Source organism: Podarcis melisellensis (assembly GCF_964234715.1).
Source record: "Podarcis melisellensis genome assembly, chromosome: 1".
NCBI lineage: Eukaryota > Metazoa > Chordata > Lepidosauria > Squamata > Lacertidae > Podarcis > Podarcis melisellensis.
This window is the reverse complement of record NC_138528.1, coordinates 125316949-125344372: the sequence shown is the minus strand read 5'-3', so window position 1 is coordinate 125344372 and position 27424 is coordinate 125316949. Positions and strand designations below refer to the sequence as shown.

General features: G+C 42.8%; 1 protein-coding gene across 5 annotated transcripts; it reads left to right on the top strand.

Moving 5' to 3' along the window:
- The first annotated feature begins 534 nt into the window (after positions 1-534).
- ICA1L (islet cell autoantigen 1 like) lies at positions 535-26725 on the top strand. 5 transcript variants are annotated; one of them, XM_081888806.1, is made up of 13 exons: positions 535-553; positions 5237-5402; positions 5673-5745; positions 6388-6511; positions 8853-9051; positions 10187-10312; positions 12019-12117; positions 15446-15528; positions 17286-17332; positions 19904-19972; positions 23060-23269; positions 23990-24088; positions 25462-26725. In XM_081888806.1, the coding sequence occupies exons 2-13, from the start codon at positions 5244-5246 to the stop codon at positions 25578-25580; spliced, it is 1407 nt and encodes a 468-aa protein (XP_081744932.1). In that variant the 5' UTR covers positions 535-553; positions 5237-5243; the 3' UTR covers positions 25581-26725. The 5 variants fall into 5 exon arrangements, with proteins under 5 accessions (XP_081744932.1, XP_081744931.1, XP_081744930.1 ...); XM_081888805.1 differs by lacking the exon at positions 535-553 and adding an exon at positions 2750-2802; XM_081888804.1 differs by lacking the exon at positions 535-553 and adding an exon at positions 2751-2864.
- Positions 26726-27424: the final 699 nt, after the last annotated feature.

The window sequence follows — 27424 nt, the reverse complement described above, 5'->3', positions numbered from 1 at the left end:
ATGATGGTCTGCACTCTGCACCTTTGAAAGTTGTCATAAATGCTTACAACTTGTCCAGACTTTGCCTGGGAGACCAGAGTACAGTACTGTTTATTAATTCAATAATATTTCCTATCAGGTTTATTTTAATTGCTTTCTGCCATCTTTCCCAACAGAGAGAAGTTGTCCTTGGGCCAAACTTATGATGGGTATAATTAATTTTATGAAAATAAAACAAATAAAATTATTATGAAATAAAATTATTATGAAATATAGCCACAGCCCTATTTGAATATCCTTTCCTGGTATACATATGGGGGGGTAGGAGGGAGAGAGGGGAAAATAAACTGTGCTAAACCCAATCAAGATGTCACTTTTGGGGCACATTTTGTCTTCCAGTCATTTCACCACCTCCCTCTCCCAATTTAGACTTAATTTCTCATTCTCATAAATGCCTTTATCACCCATCCTTATAGGCACATCGAGACTGAGAAAAACTGCAGAGAACGTTTTTCAAAATCGGAGTTTAGATACCAGAAATATTTGGCTTCAAGAGAAAAAGAGAGACTTCCAAGTTCCTTTATTATATTTGAACTGACCAATTAAAATGGGGCGTGAGGTGGCTAAACCATTGGGATAATTTGACGTGATCTACAGAAGCAGCTCTTCGTTTTCCCCTCCAAGTGTAGAAATGTGGAAACAAGGTAACGCAGAGCAATGCGGAAAAAATGACAGTATTTACAGTATTTCCAACAGTGCCCAGCCAAATGCTCAGGGGAGAAGCCGGGCCCAGCAATGCGTTTAATGGTAAGCATTTTGGCGGGAAAGAGTGAGTGAGGGGAAGGAGGGAGGAGCGCCTCATGTCGCCGTTAAATCACCTCAGGCTTTTGCTGCGGCGGTTGGCCACGCCCCCTCCTCACCCCGACCGTTGGCTTCTTCGTGGGGGAGGCTCTCCCGCCTCCCCACTTGCCCCGCTCCCCATTTTTGAACTGCGGTCGTCAACGTTATTTTCCTGTCAGAGACCTTTACATGTGGGGTGCAACGGGCCCACCTAGAAATGAAAATACAGTACCCGTTGTCTGCGCCATCCCAATACCCATAATTCCCACCGCCCCAGTTCGTCGGGGTGGGGGAGGGCGGCCATGGGAGGGGCGGAGGGAGGGTTTTGCGCTGGCATACCTAACAGTGGCACACCTGCAGCACACCTCCTGTGGCACACAGCCTGTAGCACACCGCCTGTGGCACACAGCCTGTAGCACACCTGTGGCACACTTGCAGCACACTGCCTGTAGCACACCTGCGGCACACCACCTGTGGCACACCTGCAGCACACCGCCTGTGGCACACCTGTGGCACCTGTGGCACACCGCCTGTGGCACCTGCTTATTGCTGCCCTTGACTCAAGTGCCTCCCTCAAACCAATCAAAGAAATGCGATGAGGCAGACCTGGAAAAATGTGTAGAAAAGTGCTTGTGGTCACCGAAACAGCAGTTCAGGGTATAAATGAAAATTGCAGCTCTTTCTCCCATGTGAGAAGTTGCCTCAGGCTCAACCAGGGGCAGACTTTGGTTATGTGGCAACCTGAGAGAGGACAAATTTTGGCCTCCTCCCCTAAGTATTTCTTACTTTCACAATAATTCCTTTTGGTTCAGTGGCTTTTTATGGATCTTCTCAGACGCTACCCCTATCAATACTGTATAGGTTTTTTTATTATTATTATCATTATTATTTTGCGTCTTCTCAGCTCAGTGCCCTGTGGCGGGGAACCGGCCACAGCACCCTAAATCCGGTGTTGCCTCGGCACAGGGATATAAAGAGCTTTCTAGCATGTGCATCACTATAAATTGGTGCTTTTCAGAAGAGTAGCCACCCTGAATTGCTTTGGGAGGAAGGGTGGGAAGGGAAATTTAATAAACAAATAAATAAATGGACGTGTCAGGCTCTGGTAGCAAGAGTCTGGTGTCAATTTCAGACCTAACACATTTATTATGGTAAACTCTTTTGTGGTTTAGTGATTCACCTTTGTGGCACTGGGCAAAGTAAGCTTTACAGAGTGCAACAATAAAGAGGTTTAAAAGCAAACAACCCCTTTTTGAGATCAGTTTTGGGAACTGAAGCTGCCACCTTGGTTTCCTGCAACCACAGCCCTCAACGCTCCAACAGTACTTTGATTCCTTTCGTAGAGCTCCATGGAAAAACCCAAGTTTTTATTTATTTTCTGATTTGTTAGATCCTCAGTAAATATCACTCTCTGGTGCACACTCTGTTCATGGTGCACACTGGTGTTTTTTGTTTCAGCTGTGATAAAAATCACAGCTGAAACAAAAACATCAATGTGCACCATGAACAATTATAGAAAGAGCTAAAACCTAAAGCTGAGTTCCTAATAAAAGCATTTGGCACTTTTGCCATTTGGACTCCTCTGTGTCCTGAACTTTTGCCTTGTAAATAAGCCCACAGAAGTTACTAGCCTACAATTGAGAGAGAGAGAGAGTAGCTGGTGCTTCCATACTGGTCCCGGAGATTAGGAAGCCCTTCTCTGCAGCCAGCATGGTAAAAAAAACAGGCTACTAGTGGCTCCTTTAGCAGGCCATTTAAAAAGTTGCCTTTTATCATATGCACCTGTCCACCACAAGTCTACTGCGTCACCTTGCTGGCCAAGGAGGAAGGGGCAAGTGATCCTTCACTCCTCAGCCAGGTTCCTCACTTGCCTATATAGAACTCCTAGTTGCCTATAGCAACCAGGAGAGTTCTTAAATACAAAGTTTTACCAGCCTCGCACAGCTGCTTGCATATAGACTTTTTAACCTTGTGTTGAAGGATGTAAGTAAGTCTCCTTTCAAGCCCTGAAAGCTGACCAAGGGCAGTCTTCAGGTGACTTAAAGGTAAAGGGACCCCTGACCATTAGGTCCAGTCGTGGCCAACTCTGGGGTTGCGGCGCTCATCTCGCTTTATTGGCCGAGGGAACCGGCGTACATCTTCCGGGTCATGTGGCCAGCATGACTAAGCCGCTTCTGGCGAACCAGAAAAGCGCACGGAAATGCCATTTACCTTCCCGCCAGAGTGGTACCTATTTATTTACTTGCCCTTTGACGTGCTTTCGAACTGCTAGGTTGGCAGGAGCAGGGACCGAGCAATGGGAGCTCACCCTGTCTAGGGAATCGAACCGCCGACCTTCTGATCGGCAAGTCCTAGGCTCTGTGGTTTAACCCACAGCGCCACCCGTGTCCCACTTGCTGAAGCTTAAAAGGAAATGTCTAGGGCCTGAAGGTATCCATGAATGGCCTTAAGCTACTTGTGAAAGCGGTGAAAGCGGTCACTGTGGTGGTAGCAACCATTGGGGCACGATCCTTTGGAGACCAGATCCGCCTCCTTTTTGGCAGCCTCTCCCCCACCCCACCCCACCAATACCACCGCTTCAACAGCTCTTGGCAAATAGGAACCGCTGCTGGTCTTCTCCCAATGGCAGAGGGTTGGACTACAGGGAGCAGCAAGGTTTACCTCGCCTGGGCCGGTTCACTCCAGCAGAGATCCCTTTGTGGACCGGATTGCGCGCATGTGTGAGCGCCCACGATTTCCAGCATCTGCGTCTGCACAGATGCAATTTCCGGTGCCGCGGAAGCGAGTCCCAGTGCTGTGCTGGTTCAGCGCAGCGTGTGGGGACTCGCCGGGCGGGCAGCTCAGTTTGGGGGTGGCTCATGATCCCGTTAAATGACCTCCATGGGTCGCTTGTGGCCCATGGGCCTTAGGTTGCCTACCCCTGACATAGGCTTTCAATTCTCTACGACTGAGCATGCGTCATTTGAGATGACGGAACATAGGAAAAGGGACTGTTGCTATTTAAACCCCACCGGTCTCCCACCCTTAGTATCGCAAGATTGTCCTGATGGCACTTGGACTAAAATTGTCAACCAAAAAGCTTTACTTTTCTGGTTTATCACCGCAACAGTTATTAACACTGGGCTTCAGTAAAGCAAATAATTTAATTTTGATATCATAATTTACGATATCGAGCGACACAGTAAATTGGCCACGATAAGGAAATTTTGTCCATGGTATGATTATTTTCCACCTAGTCATTTTGACATGTTGGCAACCTGTTTGTAAAATTTGACAATTCCAAAATACAGGCGCGCTTTTGCTTTTGCAAGATTGAATATACTGCCTTTGGCTGTATTTAATAATAATAATAATAATAATAATAATTTATTTGTACCCTGCCCATCTGGGCGGCTTCCAACAAAGATTAAAAATACATTAAAATGTCACACATTAAAAACTTCCCTGGACAGGGCTGCCTTCAGATGTCTTCTAAATCTCAGGTAGTTGTTTATCTCTTTGACATCTGCTGGAAGGGTGTTCCACAGGGCGGGCGCCACTACCGAGAAGGCCCTCTGCCTGGTTCCCTGTAGCTTTGCTTCTCGCAATGAGGGAACCACCAGAAGGCCCTCGGCGCTTTGAGGGACCTTTGAGGGTTGATTTCAAAAAAATTCACTGGAAAAACAGTTGTATCCCTGTGGAGATGGCAGTATTGAGTCAGTGGCTCATGTGCATCTAGCTTGCACTCTTTATAAGGATTTGAGGAGTGAGGTTATCACCCCTCTATTCTTCTCCATGTTGGGTCACTCAACCATTGCTACTGTGGCCTTCTTTTTAGCAGATAAAGATGATCAGGTTACAGCAAAAACTGCAAGGTTTTTAGTGGGGGCAATTAGAATAAGATCTATTATTTGATTATTGATGCAAACCTCTAAAATGTATTTTGTATAGTTACGTTTGTATAGATGTACTCTATCTTCAGTACATATTATTTTATTTTATTGCTATGGCTAGTGGCTGATGCAAATAAAGATTCTTCTGATTCTGAAAAGGACTGTTGCTGTCACTTTTCTGAAAAGAAAAAAAACAGTCTTAAAAATTTATAGGGATCTCAATTTGAAATAGCTCTTCAATAATTTAAATTTCAGGGAGTACTGTAGTAAACAATGGCATTTAATCTGATACGGAAAACTGACCTAGTTAAACCAAGCTTAAATGTCAAGTTGCTAAGCATCACATCCCAATGCAAACTTAGACTGTAGCTTGCAAACTGTGTACAGTATTTCCTTTCAACCTGTCCAAGAAAGAAAGTTTACACTTCTTATATTTTAAGCTTGAGAAATGCACTGAAGTGGTACAGCGTATCCCCAATTTTATCTTCTTAGATACTTGTGGATACTTCTTTATTGAACTTGTGGACATTTACTTTTGGGTTTAGTCACTCCATGGACACCTTCAAGCAAGGCAACCTGGAAGACCAGTCAGTAGTCAGCAGGATGCAGAAAAAATACTGGAAAACAAAACAAGTTTTAATAAAGGTTACAGGAAAGAAAGAAGATGAACATGTGGTAGCATCTGACGCGGAATTAGATGCCAAAATAGAGGTAATTATATACATATACATATATATATGTATACAGTTCTTTATAGTACCATGGGTTGCATACAACTTTTACTCAGAGTAGAACCATACAATTAAATCAGGGCTATTACTTCCAATAGGTTTACGCTGAGTAAAACTTAGCTGAATTTATCAAATGGTTATTGATTCAGCTTGTATTTGGGAGGTTTGCTAGTTAAATCAACAGTTATTTTAATGTTCACATTTGTTTTTCTGGCCAAATTAATTTGCTGACACACCTTTTATTTTTAAGGTTTTTCACAGCATTCAGGTGACCTGTACAGATCTTCTGAAGACAATTGAAAAATACCAGCAGAGACTTAATGGTAAAATGGACAAAAATCTACCTATTTGTTGCTTTATAATAATGCTTTGCTTGATGTCAGATTCCATGTTACAGTGAAATAAGATATATATTCTATACTGAGTGAGATGAATGTTTTCAGGCTTTCAGTTTTTGCCATATATTATTCATAGCACTTTACAACAAGAGGTGTACCATAAGTTAGTTAATAATTCCTGCACTTTCAGGTTGTGAGATTGATATTAAATAGCTGTGAAGACGGTGGCAGGCAGCAGAGTGAATCAGGCCCTTTGAATGTACTTTTGAATGCTTGAAACATCCCCTCATGGAATGGAATGTCAAAGGACCCAGTTCCTTTTTGATGTAACCACAGGGCTGCTCACCCATCTCTGCTTTCAGTAGTTAATTTATTATATCCTTGTTGTCAGAACAGTGCAGCTATGAAAAACTACAGTAAGCCTATCCCTAAAGCCAAAATTGCATAGTCAATACACATTGGGTACAGTGGTGGGTGGGATGAGCCTGCATTTCCTGCAATAGAGAGAACCTCACATAGTTTATGATCTAACAACATCACCAAAAAGAATGCTTTTCCTTTCCTGACCTTGCTTTTAATTTGTGTGAATATGTGTGAACTGATTTATTATGTATCTCCCTTTTGTAGATCTATCTGAGCAGGAAAACGAACTAGGGCTTTTTTTAAAGTTGCAAGCAGATCGGGGTGAAGCTCAAATTGACAAGATGACTGATGCCACTGGCCAGGCCCTCTGTTCTTCTTCCCAACAAAGGTTTGTGTGTTGTATAAAAATAATATGTTGACTAAGGGACGCGGGTGGTGCTGTGGTCTAAACCACCAAGCCTCTTGGGCTTGCTGATCAGAAAGTTGGCGGTTTGAATCCCTGCAACGGGGTGAGCTCCCTTTGCTCCATCCCAGCTCCTGCCAACCTAGCAGTTCGAAAGCACACCAGTGCAAGTAGATAAATAGGTACCGCTGCGGCGGGAAGGTAAACGGCATTTCCATGCGCTCTGATTTCCGTCACAGTGTTCCGTTGCGCCAGAAGCGGTTTAGTCATGCTGGCCACCTGACACGGAAAGCTGTCTGTGGACAAACGCCGGCTCCCTCGGCCTGAAAGTGAGATGAGTGTCACACCCCATAGTCGCCTTTGCCTGAACTTAACTGTCCAGGGGTCCTTTACCTTTACCTTTTACTTAATACGCTGACTGAGTGTCAGAGTCTTTTTTGATGTTCCAGAGTGCAAATAACTTGAATTGAGACAAGAGTAAGAACACTTCTTCAAAAACTAATGAATCCACAAGTGTTACCGTATTTTTCACTCTATAAGACGCACCAGACCACAAGACGCACCTAGTTTTTGGAGGAGGAAAACAAGAAAAAAAATATTCTGAATCTCAGAAGCCAGAACAGCAAGAGGGATCGCTGCGCAGTGCAAGCAGCAATCCCTCTTGCTGTTCTGGCTTCTGTGATAGCTGTGCAGCCTGCATTCGCTCCATAAGATGCACACACATTTCCCCTTACTTTTTAGGAGGGAAAAAGTGAGACTTATAGAGCAATAAATATGGTAATTTCTCTCTGCTAGCTCTGTTTAGGTGTTCTTCACTCCCATGTCAAACTATATGAGAACAAGGAGCACATTGGACCGAGTAGCCTCACCTCATGCCTGATGTTGCACATTCTTCCCTTGATATCTGCAAATATAGCACAAATGTCTGTAGTTAGAGGGCCTTTGCGTGTATCACTGTATGTGTGAAGCCTTCTCTGGAATCTGCAGGCAAGATAGAAATTCACTAGAAGGGAGGGTATAATATCTGCTGTATCTGACTGGGGATGATAGGTAAGACCAGTTTTTGAAAATGTCTGCATAAGAAGCTTCTGCAAAGACCATTTTGACTAAAAGTATCTGTTAAGTTGTGGGTGAACATATCAGACGACACAGCGATTCTTCAAACAGCTCTTCTTTATTCAAATGCCAGAACAGAACTGAACTGAAGGCCTCAGTCAGCCTGCTTATATAGAGCTCCAGTACCTTGTTACTGTAACAACTTTCTAAAACTATCCAATCACTGAATGTCACTTTTGATCCTTCATTTGCATACTAACTATCCAATCACTGAACGTCACTTTCGATCCTTCATTTGCATAACTATCTACAGTATCCCCCTGATGGCCCAGGGTGAGAACTTCAGTACATAACAGTATCCATGCAGAATTCAAATCGCATTCATATATGCTCAGGTTATTATTTGCAAAAATAAACTTTGCTGCAAAATTACGTGACTTGACTCACTATGAAGATATCCACGAAATAGTGTTTAGGATTAATGGATAAAATTCCAATTTTTTTAATGGTATTTTTGAAGTAAATGCGATGTACATCTCAATTGGATAGCGTTTAAGATATTAATAGTCTGGTGCTCTTTATTGCTATGCAAGCTCAACTTCACATGAGCCTCCCATTGAAATCAGGCTGCAGTTTAAAAAAAACCTTTTTTCAGTATAAAAACACATTTCATTGTTATAAGGTAAGGGCAGACACAACTATTTACAACATGACTAGTATTATTTTACTTAGAAGTAGGGTTTTAGTATCACTCATGGTGGTTGTACATACATCATTGAATGCAACACCCTCAACTTTATTTGCTTTTTAACAAGGACGTTAAAATACAGTGGTGCCTCGCTAGACGAAAAGAATTCGTTCCGCGATTCTCTTCGTCTAGCGGTTTTTTCGTCTTGCGAAGCAAGCCCATTGACAGCTTAGCGGATTAGTGCTAGAGCTGTCAAGCGGCTTCCAGCGATCAGCTGTTAAGCGGCTTATCAGTGGAACAGCTGATAAGCGGCTTAGCGGCTTAGGAAAAGGGCAAAAAAAGCAAAAAAACCCCGCCGGGGGACGCAAGATTTTTTCGTCTTGTGAAGCAACCCCATAGGGAAATTCGTTTTGCGAAGCGCCTCCAAAACGGAAAACCCTTTCGTCTAGCGGGTTTTTCATCTTGCGAGGCGTTCGTCTTCAATACAAATATTGATGATTGGAACTGCTCTATGTCCTCTGCCAGGTACCATTGGTGTTTTGATGTGATAACTAATCCAGTTCACTTTCCCCCTCACTTCAGGCTAGCTCTTTGCACGGCTTTGTCTCGCCTCGGACAAGAACTTGCAACCTTTAGTCGGAGGGCCGTGTCAGATACTTTGCTTACAATCAATCGAATGGAGCAGGCGCGCACAGAGTATAGAGGGGCTTTGCTGTGGATGAAGGATGCTTCGCAAGAACTGGACCCAGACACTTGCAAACAAATGGAAACATTCAGAAAAGTAGATATTCCCAAAGCTAAGATGTCCTAGGCCAGCTTTCCCCAGCTTGTTGCCCTTCAGATGGGCCTTCCCTGTGGAATGCCGTCCCACCAGATGTCAAAGAGAACAATAACTACCAGACTTTTAGAAGACATCTGAAGGCAGCCCTGTTTAGGGAAGCTTTTAATGTTTGATGTATTATAGTATTCTAATATTTTTTTGGAAGCCGCCCAGAGTGGCTGGGGAGGCCCAGCCAGATGGGCGGGGTATAAATAAAATAATAATAATAATAATAATAATAATAATAATAATAATAATAATAATTATTATTATTATTATTATTACTATTACTATTGCTATTATTATGTTTTGGACTACAACTCCCATTATCCCTGACCATTGGCCATGCATCCTGATGTCACGTGTGCAACATTGCCCCCGCCCCATCATCCTTGCAAGCCGGCTCCTCTGCTAATGGGAATTGTGATCCAAAAGGTTGGGGTAGACTGTTGTAGGCCCTGTTTCTTCCAGGGATCGTATCTGGGGAAGGATTGGTGATGAGTTTCAAGCACATTCACTCTCTTCTGAAATCTTTCCACACTCCATCACACCAAGAAGTGGGAATCCCATATTTATTTGTACTTTAAATCCCCCTGGTTCTGCAGGATAAAATGCACTTTTGGAGATTTCAAGAAAGGAGTTAAAGGGAAAGAAACAAAGGCTTGCTTGTCTTTAATTAAGAGTAATAACTCTTGCGGTGTGTTTGTGTAAATAATGGAGGAATAGGAAGACATATCCTCCTAAATAATCACTGCAGAAGTAATTTATTATTTTGCTTATGTTTGTTTGAATTGGCAAGGAGATGTCCAGTCAGTGCTTCATATTCAGCATGTGAGGAATATGTAAAGTATACACAGATCAGTATACAACATACAAAAAAGCTAATGGGAATTGTCATAGCACTAATACAAGGTTAACTGTTCCCCCATACCGTATGTGCCAAGCCTGATCTTATAGGCTGCTGTGCTTGTGCAGAAGCTCATATGATTAGGCTGCTAAGTATAAATAGTGAATTTTAGAGCATGCTCCTAAACGAGTGCTGTGCTGATTTGTTTGCTTTCAAACGTCATTTCAGTTTCCTCTTTAATTATTCTAGGTGCAGGTGCAGGTAAGAAATACCAAAGCACAGTTTGATAAGATGAAGATGGATGTTTGTCAGAAGGTGGATCTTCTTGGAGCCAGCCGCTGTAATATGCTGTCACACTGTCTTGCTGTCTATCAGGTATCCACTCCCGTATTAGATGGCGTGAGAATTTCTATGCCATTGATGAATGACCTTTGAAGTTGAACAGGTTTAGCTTAATGTAGGCCCTTCCTGTGTTCATAATGATCTAGTAGGCGTAGGATGCTTAAGAACAGCTGACTGATGGAAGTATAAACGATATACAGTGGTGCCTCGCAAGACGAAATTAATTCGTTCCGCAAGTTTTTTCTTCTTGCGAGTTTTTCGTCTTGCGAAGCACGGTTTCCCATAGGAATGCATTGAAAATCAATTAATGCGTTCCTATGGAGACCGCTTGCCAGGCTGGCGGTGCGGAGAAGGGCTTTTCTCCCCACCGCAAGCCTTCAGCACAGGTACGGGAACAGAGGGGAAGGCGCACAGCGCTTCTCCTCTGTTCCCGGGGCTTGCGGTGGGAGGAGGGTTTTTCCTCCACACCGCCAACATTCAGAACAGCATTCTGAATGTTGGCGGTGGGGAGGAAAACCCTCCTCCCACCGCAAGTCTTCAGGACAGCCTTCCGAAGGCTGGCGGCGGGAGGAGGTCTCTCCGCCCCACCGCCAGCCTTCGGAGCAGCCTTCCGAAGGCTGGCGGTGGGGCGGAGAGACCTCCTCCCGCCGCCAGCCTTCGGAGCAGCCTTCCGAAGGCTGACGGTGGGAGGAGGTCTCTCCGCCCCACCGCCAGCCTTCGGACAGGTACGGGAACAAAGGGGAAGGCGCGCAGCGCTTCTCCTCTGTTCCCGGGGCTTGCAGTGGGAGGAGGGTTTTTCCTCCCCACCGCCAACATTCAGAACAGCATGGTACAGTGGTAGGAAGGTAAACACGTTTCCGTGTGCTCTGCTTTCCGTCACGGTGTACGGTTGCGCCAGAAGCAGTTTAGTCATGCTGGTCACATGATCCAGAAAGCAGTCTGAGGACAAACGCCGGCTCCCTCGGCCTGAAAGCGAGATGAGCACCGCAACCTCATAGTTGCCTTTGACTGGACTTAACTGTCCAGGGGTCTTTTACCTTTACCTTACACATTTAAAAGCAGCATCATGCCACTTAATCAGTCACAGCTTCCCGCAAAGAATACTGGGAGCTGTAGTGATGTTCAGGGTGCTGAGATTGGTTTAACAGTTAATCCCTCTTTCGAAGCAAGTCAGAGGATAGCAGCTATATGAGGGGAATAGGAATCTACTCACCACTCTCCGCAGCCTTAACATAACTACAGTTCCCAGAGTTCTTTGAGGGAAGCCATGAATGTTTAAAGTGGTAGGATACTGTCCTACATGTACAGTGCAGATGGGGCCCTTGAGTAGTTAAAGGCAAGCTTTCCCTATTCACCTTAGAATTAGATCAGTTTTTTTTAAAGCTCCTGTAGAACACTCAGAAAAAAGTCTGTTTTTTTCCTTCAGAAAAAGACAACACCCTTGCTCTCTGTGTTATTTCACCTTTTTGGCAAGCTAGCTGTGCAACCATTATTGACTAAAATGTGTCCCTAAATAACAGCGCTGGAGGGCAAGTGTTTCCTGATGATATTTTAAGTGTAGCCTGTCCATTTCAATGCAATCATATAGAAAAGGAATGACATATATTCATTATTTACTGTATATCCTTTGCTATTTCAATTTTGTGCGCAAAATGATTTTTTAAAAGATAATATCACACACACACACACACACACGTACATACGTATACTGTAAATGTATTTTACTTTGCTTTCTTTAGATGACCTTTTTGCATTTCTGTGAAAAGACTGTTCAAAAGATGAATGAAATTAATGAAGGCTTTGCGCATCTCCACTCGTATCATCAGAATGCATGTGAGGTAAAGATATTTTTCACTTAGTTGGTCAATTAAAAAAAACACGCAAGGTCTACAAAGTAAGCATACTGCATTTTGCTAGCTAGTTTGGGATTGTGTTTCCTTGCTTGTATCCGTTTTATAGCAGAACCTCGGTCGTCAAACGTAATCTGTTTCGGTAGACCATTCAACTTCCGAAATGTTCAACAACATATGCACAAAGGGCTGACAGCAATTTCCACTGAGAAAATTGAAAAACACTCCACAGAGGCCGTTCGACTTCCGAGGCACGTTCAAAAACAGAAGCAATTGCTTCCGGGTTTTCACCGTTTGGCTTCCGAGATGCTCAAAAACCGAGGTTCCACTGTATTTCAAAATATACTGTTTAGTATTTAGGTCAGTCAGCACAGCATCTTCTGCGCTCCAAGTGTATTTTCAAGTGTATACTTAAAACATCTTAGGCCCAAATTACTCATTTTGGAAAGATAGAAGGCCACTGCCAAGCTGTGTCTTCCTAGAAAAGTGTAGTTGGAAAAACGTGTGATGTGATAACATCATATTAATATCTCCCTTTCTCATGCTGCTTCTGGGGCAGAGGTGTGAAAAAAACTTAAGGCATGTAATGACATGTAATTAATTTCCCCATCCACAAGTTATGACTTTTCTTTATCTGAAATATGTGGTTTGAGCCTTAGGTGTAATTCCAAAAAAACTTACATATGAAATAGGATTGGGCTTACAATCACCTGGGAGAAAGTAGTGGTTTGTCTTGCATGGGGACATCATGACTGCCAGGATATTCTCCTCTATTATTTTAATGTCCTTTTAGTTGTTTAGTTGCAGTTGGCTCCTTACCTCTCTCGCCCTGACCTAGCCACTGTGATCCACGCGACGGTCACCTCCAGACTTGATTATTGTAACTCGCTCTACGTGGGGCTGCCCTTGAGACTGACCCAGAAACTCCAGCGGGTGCAGAATCCTGCAGCGAGACTCCTTGCAGGGTCCTCGCTGCGGGATCACATTCACCCGGTGCTATATCAGCTGCGCTGGCTCCCGGTGGAGTACAGAATCAGGTTTAAGGTGCTGGTTTAAACCTTTAAAGCCCTATACGGCCTAGGACCCTCGTACCTACGGGACCGCCTCTCCTGGTATGTCCCACAGAGGACCTTACAGTCTTCAAACAAAAACATCTTGGAGGTCCCGGGCCACAGAAGTTAGGCTCTCAACAGAGCCAGGGCTTTTTCAGCTGTGGCTCCCATCTGGTGGAATGCTCTGTCACAAGAGACTAGGGCCCTGTGGGACTTGACATCTTTCCGCAGGGCCTGCAAGACAGAGCTGTTCCACCAGGCCTTTGGTCAGGGCACAGCCTGACTCCCTCCTTTGGCAATCTTCACAGAACTTTAGCCTAATGGTTGCCATCAATTTGAGTTGAATTAATTTTATAATGAAATGATTTTAGAATGTTGTATTATTTTATTGTTGTTAGCTGCCCTGAGCTATTCGGCTGGGGAGAGCAGGATATAAATAATTATTTATTTATTTATTTATTATTATTATTAGATTTAGGAAGGGCTATTCCAGTTTGGAGAGAGATATTTGTACTGATTAAGTCCCTGCTGGAACAACAGCACCTCCATGGCAAGAAGTGTCCCGAAAAGCCTTTTAAGATGCATGACTATCTTGAAAGGAAAGGGAAAATGAAGCCTTAACTGTGACCATAGTAATAATGTGAAAAAGAAACAAGGCTTGGTAATTCTATCAATAGGTGGCTCATAGAGTCGGCTTGCCTTTTCCACGATTGTGCTTAAGAGTACAGCCCTTTATTTTACACCAGCTGTGGGGCCTTAGCACCTGGTATACCTTAGCACTCAGTCCAGTATACCCGAAGGAGCGTCTCCACCTCCATCGTTCTGCCCAGACACTGCGGTCCAGCGCCAAGGGCCTTCTGGCGGTTCCCTTGCTGCGAGAAGCCAAGTTACAGGGAACCAGGCAGAGGGCCTTCTTGGTAGTGGCGCCCGCCCTGTGGAATGCCCTCCCAGAGAAAAATAACTACCAAACTTTTAGAAGACATGTAAAGGCAGTCCTGTTTAGGGAAGCTTTTAGTGTTTAATAGGTTATTGTATTTTAGTGTTTTGTTGGAAGCCGCCCAGAGTGGCTGGGGAGACCCAGCCAGATGAGCAGGGTATAAATAAATAAAATAATAATAAAATAATAATAATAATAATAATAATAATAATAATAATAATAATAATTGTAGAAGCCAGTGGGGTACATAAAAAGCCGCTGTCAAGACAGGTGCGCAAGGGGGGGTGTTAAGTTGTGGGTGAACATATCAGACGACACAGTGATTCTTCAAACAGCTGTTGTTTATTCACAGGCTAGGGTTCAGTCAGCCTGCTTATATAGAGCTCCAGTACAATGTAACTGTAACAATTTTCTAAAACTATCCAATCACTGAACGTCACTTTCGATCCCTTATTTGCATAACTGTCTACAGTATCCCCCTGCTGGCCCAGGGTGAGAACTTCAGTACATAACAGGTGGGAATATGAACAGGGTTGTGTGATAGGGGTAGGCCTGGTAAGATGCTGCTTAGCAGCACCAGCTTAGCAGTTGGATGGTTGTGGCATTGTCCCATGTCTTCTCAGGAGGATTCCAATTAGGTCCTGGGGCTGGGGTGCTAGCCTGCAGGGGTGCCTGGGGCATCTAGAGATCTGTATCCTTGACTCGTGTGATGGTGGGTGTTGTGGTATTGTGTGCTTGTGTGTTGTGCACATTGAGGTGGCATTGCATCGCCCTGCCATACCCTCAGATTAGCCAGTGTGGATTTACTGCTCCATTTGTGGCCAGCATAAGAGAAGTGCCTCTCATGTCGTGTGACTGGGGGCCAGTGATGCTGTTGTCAAGGACGTAGGAGGCACGGCTCATTTTTGCTGTGTTTTTACATGCTTCTCCCTCTTCGTCCTGTGCAGAGCACATATTGATACAGTGACGTTTCACTGGCATACTGGTAGCATTGTCCAGCCCCAGTGTAATTGTGATAAAGAAGGGGTCCAATATAAGTCAACAGGTAAATAAATCTAATTACGAACCATAGTATTTATTCTTTCTCCCTAGAAGATAACCCATCAGCTGGGTTAGTAGCTTCGCAATGTCCTAATATCAACAGCAAGCTTTCAGCACGCACAGTACTTGTTTAAAACAAATTACATTAAGGTTTTCTGTTTTTTACTATGGTGACCTGACAATTATATGTATAGGAAAGCTAATACTGTTATACAACCAGTCTTACAAGTCTTGTTGGAGGGGGTCAAACTATAGACAATTTTATTTTAAATAACAATTTTATGAGCAATTGCAGAAGCTTGTTAACCAATCTACTGAGGAAGAGAAGGAGAATGCGGAAGAAGAGAGTACCCCTGAAATGCTTGATAAGTAAGTTTTAATGGTTTAACATGTCAGAGAACTAAATAGCCAAAACTGAGCACATAGTCCATCTTTTTGCATGCCAGGTACGGCTAAGGAGGGAGCAAGGCTTACTTCATTTGCTGGAGGCCACATGGTGGTGGGGAGAAAGAGGCAGACCAAGTCAAAGGGGTCAGAGCAACTTGCATATCTTGACATCATAATTGTTACCATCCTGGTTGCTGAGGGTCTCTGGAGGAGGCTGGCCTACCCTTTCCCTTCCTTCATTCTCCAGGCTGTTGCAAGTGAATAAAGATTTCCTTAGCTGGTTCTCAGTGTCATTCATCTCGAGTGGGGACCTGCCAGTGTCTCTCCTCTATTGCATTTAGGGTACACTTTAACAACTGATTCCAGGACATTGGTCTGAGGACCATTTTGCAGAAGCTAAGCAGCTCTGAGCGTGGTCAGTGCCTGGATGTGAAAGATGGGCTATAAAGATGCTAAATAAATAAACTGAAATTAACAGAAGAGTCTGCTCATGACCACCTGGACTGCTTGATGCTCTGTGTAGGATGGGAATTCATATGCCGCCATGCCAGTTGGATACACTAGTGCATTGGCGGCGGGGGGGGGGGGGAGGAACAGAGATCCTCTGTATGTACTGGATCAAGCAGGTACACACAGCTGCTGTTACTCTCTAAATCAGGGGTCAGCAAAGTTTATCTTGCTTGGGTCGGATTGGACCCATGGAGATCCCTCCGTGGGCCGGATCGCCCGCCCGCCCGCAAATTTTGGCATGTGCAGGTGTGATTTCCGGGGTCTGCGTCTGCGCAGATACAATTTCCAGCACTGTGGAAGCGAGCCCCAATGCTGCGCTAAACTTGCGAGCGGGGACCTCGGTTCGGGGGCCGGTTAAAAGACCTCAGCGGGCTGTTTCCGGCCCTTGGACCTTAGGTTGCTGATCCCTGCTCTAAATATTTGGTGCACATGTGGAGCGTCTGCGCTGTATCTTTTGCATGTACAGTGGTACCTCGGGTTAAGTACTTAATTCATTCCGGAGGTCCGTTCTTAACCTGAGGCACCACTTTAGCTAATGGGGCTTCCTGCTGTCGCTGCGCCGCTACACTCAATTTCTGTTCTCATCTTGAAGCAAAGTTCTTAACCCGAGGTACTACAGTATTTCTAGGTTAGTGGAGTCTGTAACTTGAAGCGTATGTAACCCGAGGTACCACTGTACTAGCAAGGGCTGTCAGATGTGATCAGCTAGGTGAATCCAGAGAGCATGAATACCTTGTTGTGGCAATAGGAAGCTACCAAACTACACCCTCCCCACTCCCCATATCCCATTTAGAAATAAACAACACCCACTGGTTTTACAACCCGGGCTGTGGGTTTTCAGCTTTTAAAATAAATTAACATAATACTTAAGGGCAGGACATTTTTCAGCCGGAACTCGCAGGCACCACTGCCATAATAAGAGAACAAGGGTGGCATTTGTGGTGAGTTCTGGCGCTTCTTTTTCTAGGGGGGGGGGGAGCACTGATTAAAGGAAATAGAGCAACTATTCTGTGCAGATATTATTCCTTGAATCTTGACCATATGAATTCAGAAATAAAAATTGGAATCCTAAGAAAACTTACCTGGTGATATGCTCTTTTGAACTCACTGGGATTTACTTTAGAGAAGGTATATGTATATAGGCTTGCACTGTTTTTACTAATATTACCACAAATAAATGCTTTCAGTGGCATAAAGCTTGATATGACTTTTATTTATTTTTACTCAAGGCTGATTTTACTGGATGAAGATGCCTCTGAAATTCTGTCAGACTCAGGTAAGATGCCAAATATTTGGTTAGATTATCTCTGGAACCAGTAACAAAGGCTTTGTGGTGTTTCAGGGCCCCCAGATGATGATGAATATTGGGGGGGGGGAACATTTTGGATTCGCCACTCCATTATTCTTTCCCTTGCATTCAAAAGGTTCCAGATTTAATTCCGGGCATCTCCAGGAAGGGCTGAGAAAGAGTCCTCACCGCTAGTCAGTGTAGACATTAAGTAAGCTTGATGGAGCAATGATCTAAATTGGAATAAGTCAACCTAATGTAATATTTATTTATTTCCAAATTCATTTATAGAATATTCAAGAGGTGTACAAAAGTGGAGCATAATACAGTGGTACCTCGGGTTAAGTACTTAATTCGTTCCGGAGGTCCGTTCTTAACCTGAAACTGTTCTTAACCTGAAGCACCACTTTAGCTGCCGGAGCATGATTTCTGTTCTCATCCTGAAGCAAAGTTCTTAACCTGAAGCACTATTTCTGGGTTAGCGGAGTCTGTAACCTGAAGCATATGTAACCTGAAGCGTATGTAACCCAAGGTACCACTGTACTAATAATAAAGCAAAATTAAAAATATGAAGCCAACAATAATAAAAAAGCTTCAGAAAAGTTATGTACTGAATTGAATAGGATCCAAAATGCAGCAGTCTGATTGGTCCTAGAACAATAGGATTCAAAATGCAGCAGTCTGATTGGTCCTAGAACTATGCAGCAGTATGATTGGTCCGCAGGAGCCACCCAATCCAGCTCCAGGTGGAAGTGAATCCACAACCTGATTGGCCTACAGGAGAATCCCGGAATTAGCCAATCACGTGCAGCCCATTGTGTAAATAATGTATATAAAGCAGATATTGTGGGGGAACTTCCATTTCCTCCTCACCACTATGAGCTGAATAAAGAGCATGAAATCCACTCTCAACCGAGTATATTTCAAGAAATAAGCTAGTCTAAGAAGTCAAAAAGAACTAGGCTATCATAGATAAAAGCATGTACTTGAATCACAGTATGGTTTACTGCAGGATCATGCAGCACCATCACCAAATCGTCATCCACAAATCTAAGTGAGAAGGATGTGCGTAGGGGGAGAGGCAACTTCTTAGATACCATGGTCTAGGGCTACATTTAGCAGTGGTAGGGAGCCTTTTCTGGCCAGTGGGCCAGATCTTAATGGCCCTTATGGGCAAAGGTTTGCAGGTGAGTGAAATTGCACACCTGTCAGTCACCTGACACAATAGCCCTTTGTAGTTTCCCTGTGCTGCTGGCTTAAACCTCCAAAAATCAGAGGTTTATAGAGGAGAGCAGGGATGTTTAACAAAGGGCTTTGAAACAGCCTCACCCTGTTTGAGCCTTTGGTTTTTGGAGGTTCAAAGAGCAGTGCTGGGAGGGAGAAGTGATTTCCATTGAATGAAAACTACTGTCCACTCCTTGAGCAAGGTACACTTACACCATTCATCAGTTAAAAGAGGTTTAAAGACTGTCTCAAGGCAAATCTAAAAATATGTAGTATAAACACCAACAATTGGGAAACACTTGCCTGCGAGGGCTCCAACTGGAGAACAGCCTTTACCAAAGGTGTCATGGGCTTTGAAGACACTCGAACTCAGGTCGCAAGGAAGAAATGTGCTAAGAGGAAGGCATGCTTGGCAAACCCTCACCATGATCAACTCCCGCCCAGAAACCAATGTCCCCACTGTGGAAGGACGTGTGGATCCAGAATTGGCTTCCATGGTCACTTACGGACTCATTGTTAAAACCGTGTTTATGGAAGGCAATCTTACTCGGCACACAAGCCAAAGCTGGCAAAATGCACTCCTATTATATTATTATTACATTTACATTTATATCCCACCTTTTCCCCAGTCTGGTACTCAAGGCAGTTTACAGATAAGAATACAAAAACATATATGAACTAGAAAATGCTAAAAACGGAAAAGCTTATTGCTACATTGAATACAACCCTATGCCTTTAGACAAACTAGAATGTTCTTTTTGGCTTATCTAAGGCTGCAATTCTATACCAACTTACCTGGACATGAGTACTATAAAACTCAATAGATTTACTTCTAGACAGACATGCATCGGAGTGCAGTATAAGTTACATGTGATAAAATTGAAAATCCGGGATAGGGATAAGGTGGGTATAATATGTAGATATAAGGATGGAGCGTGGCATGTTCTGAGCGATAAAGTGAATGTAAAGATTTGTTTCCCAAGGTTGCAAGGACAAAACTATTAAACAGTAAGAGCTATATCCAATTAAGTCATGCTCATTAGACATATTCAAATCAGGGACTTGACTAACTTAGGCCCATTGATTTCAGTGGGTCTACTCCGAGTATGACTTAGTTAATTACATCCCACAATATGTAGCTTTTACTGGTATTTTTGTGTCTGATTTAATTTGTTGCATTATAGTAGCATATTCACTGAGATGATGTAACACCATAAGCAGTATTATTAATGGACAGTGTTGAACCAGATAGATTATTTAGAAATTTCTGCTTGGGATTTATACTTTTATATTTGATACATTTATTTCCAAGAATATTTTCTTCTGGTATTCAAGGGTCAGATGAAACAAAAGAGAACCTCTGTCAGATGGGCAAATCTGGTGATCCATGCATCCCTGAAAAAGGTAATAATTCTCAATCTGCAAAAAAAATAATGCTTCATTTTATTCATTTATTTATTTAACAAAATAATATATGCTGCTTGATTGCAATAAAACGTCAAGATAGTTTGTATGAAACATTATAATAGCTATATAATATAATAGAAAATTAATATATTAACACTTTCCTTTCACAATGGCATTCTCTGTGTACAGAAAATAGCTGTATTGTGATGCATTAAGGACAGTGGGATTGCATTCTTCCTTTGATATTGGGTGCCTGTGCTATACAGCTTGCTTCATATAGTAAAAATATTGATGGGTGGGTGTGTATGCAAAAAAGCAAAGGGGGGGGACAGAGGCAGACACCATGTTCTCTAATGCCCCATTGTTTTAACAACAATTTGGTGAATTCATTAATACCTTTTGCAATCTTTTTAATTGCATTCTCTACAATTCTGCCTCAATTCCTTTTTCTTTTCTTTTTTTTGCATATTCTTTAAAGGAGTGAATTAGTGGACTGTCTTCTCTTCTGTGGTTTTAAGTCTCTCTTTCTTTTTACTATCTCTTAATGAATTAGTCTTTTGGTCTCCACTATCAACTCCACATTTATAACATCCACCACCTCTCTTTCTCCTCTTGACCTGAGGAATCCCATCACACCAGCAGCTGTCTTGCAACTTACCAGCTGGCTTCAGGCTCGCTGAGTTTAAGTTGGAAAAGGGACTAGGAAATACGGGTAATTTTCATGCGGTTGCTAGACAACCAAACTGTCATTCCCTGCCGTTTCTCAGTTAACAGGAAGTATTAGTAGATGCCTCCATGGTTGCTGAGTAACCACTTGCAATCCTCTCCATTTCCCCCTCCCCTGTCACTTAAGGTTTAGTGGCCCAGCTGCCCTGAACTTAGCAGAAAAGTACTACAGCTGCTGCTATTACACTATAATTTATAGCAGCAATAGGAATGTTGCCTAGAACACTACTGAGCTGTTTTTTGTTTGGCCCAGCCATAGCTACCTTAATTATTATTTTTCCCAAAAAATTTATTGGTTTTCACAATATTATAAACAAACAAACAAACAAACACACACACAAGACAAACATAAATCATAGCCTTACTGAAAATTACACTTATTAACTTTGTTAAGTGACTTCCTCGCTTCCCCTTGGTTGAATTTCATTGCATGTCCTTTTAACGGTTTTCCAAATCCCAATTCTTATGAAATTTAACTTAAACATTAACATCCTTAAATCTTCACCTTATGGAATTAAACATATTAATTCATCACTTAACATGAATAAAATCCTAAGCCAATTAAGTATCTGCAAGCTTGCAGCCATAGCTACCTTTAAGCACAATATTTTACAAAAGTAGTAGAAGCTATCAGCCGTGTTGACGTGGTACAGCGTCCGGTTCTGGATGATTGAAAATAAAGCAGTCATGAACAGGAGAGTACCTGAATAGAGGCAGAGGAGCGATAGATCATTCTTGATTAGGAGAAGAAATACCTCTAATATTCATTTACACTGGACAGCAGCTGGCTCACAAAACATCCTCCCTCTGTCTCACCACACCCAGCCTTCTTTGCCGAGAACTCAGGCACAGTCATTATACCTTACTTGGGTTCTGCACCCTCTCCTTTTCATGAATGTAGGATTGTCCAGGCATTATCCAACCCATTTCTCTTTCCTTGCTACCAGTTCGTTTTCGTCTTCCTGAAGCACAGGAGGCAAAGTGGCTTTGCCAAAAGCCGTTCCATAGCGTTTGCTGCATCCTCAGCTGTTGAGGCCGCAAGCCAAATAGCACACACAAAGACAGGCTTATGTCCTAAAAGCAGATCTCTTCCAGCTACGGCATCTGCCAGTGACTGAGGCTGGCAAGCACAGTGCTGAACCCGAGAAACTTGTATGCCACAAGCTAGCTCCATGCAGACTAGACCCAAGTTGCCTACAGGCTGAGGCATGTTTGCAGCCTGTACTTTTCTTCCTGGGGTACTAAATAGCTTTCATCTTTTAAGCAACTGATATAGAGGAGCAGTAATCTCTTGCTGTTGAAAGTTCTCTCGGGGTTTGAAATAAGGGAGTCACTTTAGCAAAGGTAAAGGGACCCCTGACCATTAGGTCCAGTCGTGACCGACTCTGGGGTTGCGGCGCTCATCTCGCTTTATTGGCCGAGGGAGCTGGCGTACAGCTTCCGGGTCATGTGGCCAGCATAACTAAGCCACTTCTGGTGAACCAGAGCAGCGTACGGAAACGCCGTTTACCTTCCCGCCAGAGCGGTACCTATTTATCTACTTGCACTTTGATGTGCTTTTGAACTGCTAGGTTGGCAGGAGCAGGGACCGAGCAACGGGAGCTCACCCCGTCGCGGGGATTCAAACCGCCAACCTTCTGATCGGCAAGGCCTAGGCTCTGTGGTTTAGACCACAGCGCCACCCAGAGTCACTTTACGACCTATTCAATTAGCCTGTCAGTTTGTTTTCATGGCACTAATATTGGAGAACTGTATTTGGGAAATGTGTAGATGAAAACCAAGCCATCAAGTATTTCGAATTCTTACGTACCAGGAATTTTCTATCCCTATATCACTCTGCAATACTTCATTAACTACAATGCCTTGGCAGTAACAACCTTTGGTGGTAAGTTGTGTAAAAAGTAGGAATCTCAATCTATCTCAACCACCACACTTCTCACTCCAGTCAACAGGTAGCAACTGATTCTGTGCCCAGATTCTTTTACAAAACTAACAAAACACTCTGTCAACTAGTTGTACAAGCAGGCGTGTGTATCTATCTCCCACTTCTTTCTGAAACAGCCAAGTGTCAGGATTTTCATTTTTAAAATGACCTTGTGCAGTCTTTGCTACTGGCTAGGAAGGCAGACTTTAATTATGGGGCAAGTTTCTCAGGTCCAGCTCTAGGATCACATTCTGCAATCACTAGAGATCTATGCAAATGAGAGATCATTTGTGGTATGTTATTGTATATTGATATACTTGAGAACAAAGAATGACGGTATTGCTAAATAACTTTCTGAGGCATAAGTAGCCCCAAGGGGAAGAAATAGGCTGCCATTCCTTTACCATCATCTTTTTATTTTACATTTATTTCAGAATTTCCAACAGATTCTTTGGAAGAAGATTTTGAGAGAGATTTTTCTTTCCTGGAGAATTTATCAAGCCCCAGTTCTTCAAGCAGAGGAAATATTATACAGGAATTTCCCTTCACGGATCTCCCTGTTCAGGAACCTGCAGCAGAGGCAAAATGCCTAGCACTCTCATCTGGATTTCTGCCTTCACAGCTCCTCGATTTTGGCCTTCATAGTAAGTATTAGGAAAGGCAGTTTTGTGGTAACATAAATGGAGGAGAAACATGATTTAGCAATGGATTGAATGAGGGGAGTGACCAAGACAGGGAAGCTAATGATAAATACTAAGGCCATGTGACTGTCAACCGGCTGGTGATGTCAATGGATAAAGAGTGTCAATGAACAGAGAAGGGCTTGGGAGAAAAGATTAAAAGTATGATCTTGGACATACTGAGCATGATAATGTACCCAAACAGAAACACCAGGGAGGCACTTAGATGTGGGATTAGATGGAGAAAGTTATGGGGAAGAGAGGTGGAGATAGATATGTACATATATACCGTATATTTAAAACGTTTAGTGACTCAGATTGCCTACCTAATTGGCACCTGCATACCACCCAACTTTTTCAGGTAAAAAAAACCAGGACATGCATCTTCTGGGATGTGCTCCCAGGCGAGTCACATGATGCACCAAACCCCTGTCAGGGTGAGAGTTCCATCACCCAAAATGGCCACTGCGATAACATGCGAAATATTAGCATGTCCCCCTTCCCGCCTCCACCGTGACACTTGTTAGGCACGCATCTGCTGTTCCTAGAATATTTGCTAGGCCCCAAAATCTAAACTCTTGCCATAGTTATTATTGATGGTGTAGAGGTGGGCTTACCTGAACAGCTGTCAGCATTAAGAAATGTGTCAAATTAAGACGATCTTCCTTTTTTTCCCTCCCGGAGGTTGGATTGCACAGTCAGAATTTCTAGACCCTTTTTCCAAATCAGAGCCTGAGAAGCAGCAAGGACCTTCACAAACCTCACCAAAGATGCCACAAAAGTGTAAGTGATATATTTCACACAAATCCTTTTGTGGGGTGTGCATGTTCATTTTGTGCAATGTAGAGGGACGTGGGTGGCGCTGTAGGACTTGCCGATCAGAAGGTCGGCGGTTTGAATCTCCGTGACGGGGTGAGCTCCCGTTGCTCGGTCCCTGCTCCTGCCCACCTAGCAGTTCGAAAGCACATCAAAATGAAAGTAGATAAATAGGTACTGCTCTGATGGGAAGGTAAACGGCGTTTCTGTGCGCTGCTCTGGTTCGCCAGAAGCAGCTTAGTCATGCTGGCCACATGACCCGGAAGCTGTACGCCGGCTCCCTCGGCCAGTAAAGTGAGATGAGCGCCGCAACCCCAGAGTTGGCCACGAATGGACCTAATGGTCAGAGGTCCCTTTACCTTTACCTTAGCTTCTGAAAAGGAAGGTAATCCTGACAACCATAATGTACTCTGATTCCCCTGGGTGAGAAATCAGCTCTTTAAACAAACTGTAAAGGCAAGTTTGAGGGAGAGATACAAATGCGGATTCCCCCCCCCCACACACACACATTGAGCATGAAGTGATACCATGCTTGGGACAGGGCAGTGTCCAGTAGAAAAAGAAAGCCCCTCTAACCCCATTCTGGTCTTCCACTTTAAATGGCAGCCACAGTAGCTTCATTATGTAAATAAAATTCCCAAGGAAAAGTAGCTGAATTATATGTAATGCTTGCAGTACTAAACAGACAACTTGTTTTACTGTCCATTGACCTTGATTGTTAGGAATACAGTGGTACCTCTGGTTACGTACTTAATTTGTTCCGGAGTTTCGTTCTTAACCTGAAACTGTTCTTAACCTGAAGCACCACTTTAGCTAATGGGGCCTCCGGCTGCTGCCGCACCGCCGGAGCACGATTTCTGTTCTCATCCTGAAGCAAAGTTCTTAACCCGAGGTACTATTTCTGGGTTAGCGGAGTCTGTAACCTGAAGCGTATGTAACCTGCAGTGTATGTAACCCGAGGTACCACTGTATTTGTTTTTTTATTAAATAGTTTTAAAAATTAACAGCTATTATTTCTAAGTGGCTTAAAAGGATACAGTACAAAAAAGTAAAAATCACCAATCCACTCATTAATTAAGATGAAGAAAATGTCTGAGCAGTAAAAAATATTTCTTAAAAGCTGTGTCTAGGTCAGGGGTACCCAAACTTTCTTCAAAGAGGGCCGGATTTGATGAAGTGAACACGCATGAGGGCCGAACTTTTTCTACGATGATTTTATTTTAGGATTTGACCCCAATAGATAAACCGCCACAAGGGCCGGGTGAAACCCCCAAAACAGACTTTGGACATGGCTGGTCTAGGTCAAACAATGAAATCCGTTTCTTTTACCTGTATTTCAGCTGTGGAGAAGACTAGTAGCCAAGACATGTCAGCCTGGTTTAGTGCCTTTGCAGACTTGGATCCTCTTTCAAATCCAGATGCTGTTGGACGTTCAGATGATGATCTCCTTACTGCATGATTAAGTGTAACCCAGAACATAAAACTACTTTGGTATGAAACTATCGTGTCCTTCCAAGAGAGGCCTTAAGACACGGTTGCAGACATCATCGCAGATAATGAATATCAGGAGTGTAAAGACCACCTATGTTTCTTGATTTCATGATCATTTCCAATGCTTTAAAACTTTATTAATTACTACTGAAGAAATGTCTTACGACACAATTAACTAGGATTTCACCCATAAATTAAACAAATGAAAGTTATAGGAAGCTGAGCAAACTATTTTATCTTTACCATTACAGCTAGATAACTAGTGTTCCTTATGTTAAGTCCTTGGCGCATATTTTTGCTTAATCACTTCTTGGACTTTTGCCCCCTTATATTTCATCTGTTCTTGAAGGACAAGCAGTGTAGACGATACAGTTATATGCATATATCATCATAGTTTTCCAAACTTTTTTCAAAATGCCCAGTACATTGTAAAAATCCCTATATTGCATATATAAGCTATTTTTAAAGTACCTCTGAAGCAGGATAGATAAATAAGTCAAGTATCTTGCAGCTACTGAAGATCAGTTATGCTAAAAGGTCCAATTAGAGTCCCGCAAGCCCTTTATAACTGGAAAAGGTGCATCTGGAGGGTAATTAGGACCAGAAAAGTGAAGTTAAATGCTTCCCGGCCAATGTTTCCTTGTTGCTTTTTTCTCTCTGAAAATTCACCAAATTCATGTTGCCCCCATCTAGAAACACCACTGAGAGGAAACTTGCTGGCCACTTGGGTCTCTGTTGTCCCTCCTGAACATGCTCTTAATGTTTTAAAAGGGCTGTCTGCTGATGTGCCGCCTATCTTGGAAATAGAATTTTAAGGCACCAGAACCCTACATTGGTTGCCTGTATTGGCAATCTGTTTTCCACAGTATTGCTCAATTATTTGCATCACTTAAGAAAGCAAACATACCTAGTACTGAATCTGCTTTCATCTTTCATCTGTTATACAACTTCATTTGGAAACTGATTTCTAAATAATCAGTGAACAGTATAGCTCCCCTCTATATATAGGAAAATGTTAATGCTTCATATTTAAAGATATATTCTATTTAGAGACATGCACCTTTTGAATTTAAATTGGTAGCTCATTCTTCTCCTTCTGATTGCTTGCAGTTTCTCAAGCCAGAATAAAAAATGTTACAGAACCATCTCATATAAATTGTCATAATTTGGTGAGTACTTTTAGAAAGCATGAAGTGTCCTTTAATTAGAAAAAAAATATATTTCACTAGTTATTCTGGTAATCAATTAGTGTAATAAATATTGTTTGAAAGTAGAAACAACATCAATAGTATTATTCTGCAACAGACTTGTTGATTATTGTTGTCAAATATGGTTACATTTCTGTTCAAGTTTCACATTTAGACCTTGTTTACTGTCACATCTTATCTACGTAAACTTCCTGGCTGCTTTTGTGGAATTATGGTCCCGTTCTTCTTCATTATATAGTATGCTATATTAAAGGATTTTGGGGAAGATAAGAGACTAATGCAGTTTGAAAAGCTAGATGTGATGATATGAAAAATTATACTTCTATGAATAAAAACTTTTCCCCAGCTATGTTTTAACATCCCTTATATGACTGAGTAGAAAGACTCCTCCACTTGGAGTGTGCCTGTAAGGAACCGTTTTATATCACTTTCTTTGGGCTTCTGAAGTACAGCACATCCTTTTCTGGGGCAATTTGCAGTCTTTTTGCGAGATTTAGACCTCATCCTGGGAATTGCAGCTTGTTAAGGTGCTGAGAGTTGTTCAGAGACCCCCTATTCCCTGAGTTCCCTGGGAAGAGGGAGTGACTATGAAATGGCTCTGACA